The sequence below is a fragment of the Wasmannia auropunctata genome, unplaced genomic scaffold (assembly GCF_000956235.1).
Source record: "Wasmannia auropunctata unplaced genomic scaffold, wasmannia.A_1.0 LD333866.1, whole genome shotgun sequence".
Classification (NCBI taxonomy): Eukaryota; Metazoa; Arthropoda; class Insecta; order Hymenoptera; family Formicidae; genus Wasmannia; species Wasmannia auropunctata.
This window is the reverse complement of record NW_012029024.1, coordinates 3,110-7,296: the sequence shown is the minus strand read 5'-3', so window position 1 is coordinate 7,296 and position 4,187 is coordinate 3,110. Positions and strand designations below refer to the sequence as shown.

Genomic DNA, 4,187 nt, shown 5'->3' with positions numbered 1-4,187 from the left:
AGATATACGGGACCTACGATTTTAACGCCGATTCCGAACGGCCATTTTTTAAGAAGAGATTCTCTTTGGCAAAGATACTCTCAGTGGTTTGCCATTGCCTTCCGAGAGGTGGCGATCGCTTCCAAAATAATTAAAATCAATTTCAGAGTTGTATTATTCTGGGTGGATTTGAACCCGGATCTTTAGCTTATAAAGCTGCCGCGCTGCTCCTCGCGCCACGATCGCCATAATATACATATTATTATAATACAAAAGTTATACGTTATAATATGGAACATTTTAATATTAAGTTTCAGTTAATAATTGTTTTTCTTTTAATAAATTTAAAACGGCTTTTAATATAGCTATTTGATAATTGCATCGACGTAAATTTTGTTGCAAACTTCGTACTTTTCTTGCGTGTCCGACTTTCAGATGTTTAATTCGTTGTCTTAATCTGCACTTTTCTAGTAAATCATAAATTTGCTTTAATGATACCATTGTTGCTTTATCTTCTATAGATGGTAATGTCATTGTTGTTTTGTCTGCTTTTGTTGAAGGTTGTGCTAAAAATATAATAACAATAATAATATAAGTAATGCAGTTTTCTAAAAGTGAAAGTTTCCAAACAGTAAACATGCTCTAAATATGTATGATTATACATACATAAATATTATAAAATATCAAATATTAAATTTTTAACTTACAACATGCAACAAAAGACTCTTCTTCCTGTCTTTTTTCTATAAATGGCAATGCATTTGGCCTCAGTTGAATATGTGGATTTTTTCTATCAAATTCTTTTTTAAAATGAACAGAACAAATGCGTGCACTGCGATGGAATAAATGTTCGATCAAGACCCAAAATATCGATCCATAAATTGCGAGTAATGTCATTTTTTGGAAAACTAAAAACAAATACAATATTTAAAAAACTATTATGAAAATAGACTAATATTAAAGTTCTTTAAACATAATTAATATGAAATTTTAACTTAATAATCTATGTAACTTTCAGTTAATATGTAATTTAACTTTACCTATGAAATGTAACCTTTGGAATATTCTGTTGTTTTTTCCAATTTCGGCTGTCTGATCGATTTTTACATTGCGGCACATAACACAGTACCATTTTTTTGTTCACATCCATGTAATATTTGGGCGTTCCAAAATCCATCAGAAAAAAAGTGTCGCAACCTAAATGACCACGACATCATGTGATAATCTAGAACTCTATGGCTATTGTGGGCTTTGAAAGATAATCTAACCTATACTTGAACGAAAAAGGCGGCATATCAAGAATTCGAACGTTAATTATGCAGGTCAGTTATTCGATTGCAATTAATAAAATACTCGCGCAAATTATCATAAAAATTTTTTTGGCTTTTAAATTCTTGCGTTTTTTTTTTTTTTTTAGAAGAAGAAGGCTAGAAAAACAAGGCGTCAGCTTATAGCAGAAAAGGCAGTAATACAGCAGCAGCTAATAAACAAGGCAAATGCCTTGTCAAATCCTTTAGAAACTCTGCAAAAGTTCCACGAGTATATCGCGAAGGATAATAACACAATCAAGCTTTCTTGCGTTAAGGCGAAAGATGCATCATCGGAGTGTTTCTCCTGGATCTTAGATATTATGGAGAGAAATATGAAGGATATGTACGAGCAGTCCAGTTGGAGCTGGAACGCGGCTGAGAAGCAGGCGGAATTGACGGAAGAAACAGCGTGGTATTTGATAGCATTGTATGATGACAAATTTCTCGGCTTCTCACACTTCCGATTTGACATTGACAATGGCGACGTAGTATTATATTGGTATGTGTATTTTTTCCATGGTTGGGAGTTATTTTGTAAGAGTAACTCGTTACCATTACTCATTGATTTAAAGGAAAATTTCTTACCTTTACTCAATAATGAACAAGTCATTATTATTCTTGTTTACCTTTTTTCTTGATATTAGCATAAAACTGATACTGACATTGTAAATTTCTTTTTGGTAAATACAAATAGGAAGCATCATGGAATTCGATCCTCGAGCAAAGAAATAAGATGCAAAATTTAATTCAGTAAGCAAACTGTCTGCAGTATCGCAACAGATTGGCAGCAGATTTGTTCAGATATTGTGAAACATTTGGTATCACATGTGCACATATTGATATTTCATATTTTGTTAGCAGACCGATTTTCGTTAGTTTACCAATGTACTGTAAGATTACCGATGTAATCTTACAGTAATCGGCAGAAATTGAGTTGTATCTATCATTTCATAAATATTTAAATCGAATAAATCATTTAAATAGTTATGAAATAAAGTCCGTTTTCCAGCAAGTGTAACAATGAATTATTACTTACATCCTTGTTTGCCAACAAAGATGAAATAATTTACTGTGTCCTTGCTGAAAAACGCAGATTTTGCTCAGCAGTTTCTAGCACCATAATATTTTGTTAGCATAGAAAGCTTTCCAGCGAGTCACATAATACAGGAGTCATGTTTCTGTTCAATATTTGGTGAGAAACAATGATTTCTGTGTTAATTTGTATCTCTTGCTAGAAAATTTCTATATTTTGTTATATTTCTGCTGGTATTCTATTGACAAAATTTTTAGCACTTTCAAAATCTATTGATAGGTTTAGAAATCCGAATGACATACCTATATTTTATCATATTATATATATTATATATATTATATATTTTTATATATTTTTATATAGAATATTACAAAGAAAAACAAATTGCATTAAATATAGCCATAATCTTGGAGCTTTTTAGAAAAGCGACTTGATTGGCTACATGACTGAAACTGATTTCTCAGTCTCTGTCAGTATGTTTCACTATCCATCAGAGAACATAGAAATTATGCAAATGAATATTTGAAATATATACAGTAATGGTTAAAAATAACTTCAAATCGTTGGTGTTACTGACAGAATGTAACTGTGTTATAGATAAGGAAAGTTAACATTGATTATTATAATTCATTGCCGAAAAAAAGTAACGGTAACGCGTGTTACTTCCCAACTTGTATATTTCATACAGGATTATGCGTGCACGCGTAAAAAATAGTTCTTGATATGTGAAAAAATTAAGTATTTATGCATGTATAGCTATGAATTACAATTGGAACCATCGGCCAGACGCAAGGGGCTTGGTCGCTTTATGATGTCAGCTCTGGAATCCATGGCCTATCAGAATCAGATGCTGAAAGTCGTTTTAACAGTTTTCAAGCACAATCCATCAGCGATACAGTTTTTCTACGCTCTTGGGTAAATATTTACTGAAATATTTACTAACGCTATTATAAATATACAGATCGACGCTGGTATTTTAAATAATATTCCAATATTGATGATCCAAGTCCTTTGTACTACATTATATATAAAGCAGACTTCTTAAAGCCATTTACATATATGTGTATATATACGTACATCTTAGAATTGTTTAATAATGTATGTACAATGTAATACAAATGTATAATACAAGATTTTATATATATATATATATATATATATATATATATATATAAAATCGTTGTGTAACCCAAATCTATTTTACACAGTCTGCAATTGACTAGTACTAAAAATATTCGCTTTCGATAATAGTTTTATACTGGTTTGTCGTCACTCACAGTTCATTAACACTTTAACTGCCAAGTCGATTTCAATGAGTTCAATAGATTTACTATATTATTTTTTGTTTTGTTGTATTTTTAATATCTCAGTACAATCATATTTATTTAATGTTTTAAATACTTATTGTTAGTAAAATCATTCTTATATCTGTTTCTATCACTGTAGATTAATTTTATTCTCTATTTTCAACTTTTTATCTTTTTCTGATTCTTTGAAAAGAAAGTCTTTGACTAGAAAAAAACAAGTTAAACTGAAATTAAAGTTAATCTGCATTAGTAGCAATGGATTGGGTAAATAAAACCGTTATTCACAAATGAGTGACAAGACTCTTGCGGATTTCACGCGTCATCTAAACATAAGATTATATATGACAAGAAGATAATATATGACATGTGAGTGACAGCTAAAATTTTAACAGTAAATGTAACTATGAATGATATATTAGAATTTATATTTTGCATTTATATTCCTTCTGTTCAAAACAGAGAACTAAAGTCACATTTACATACGTCCATTTCTACCAATATAGGATTAACTTTAGTCTCGTTTAACTCACTTTTTATCTTCTAGTTCTAAGAATTAGA

At 30.4% G+C, this 4,187-nt stretch overlaps 1 protein-coding gene and 1 pseudogene across 1 annotated transcript in view; one reads left to right on the top strand and one right to left on the bottom strand.

Annotated features, from left to right (window-relative positions):
• Positions 1–13: 13 nt before the first annotated feature.
• LOC105459772 lies at positions 14–1,173 on the bottom strand (annotated as a pseudogene).
• Positions 1,174–1,199: 26 nt separating this feature from the next.
• LOC105459768 (N-alpha-acetyltransferase 40) overlaps positions 1,200–4,187 on the top strand; it is a 3,530-nt gene continuing 542 nt past the window's right edge. Inside the window, exons 1-3 of the mRNA XM_011706017.1 lie at positions 1,200–1,301; positions 1,397–1,788; positions 3,079–3,237. Coding sequence (XP_011704319.1) covers positions 1,296–1,301; positions 1,397–1,788; positions 3,079–3,237 — 557 coding nt within the window. The 5' untranslated portion in view covers positions 1,200–1,295. The remainder of the gene's footprint in view (positions 1,302–1,396; positions 1,789–3,078; positions 3,238–4,187) is intronic.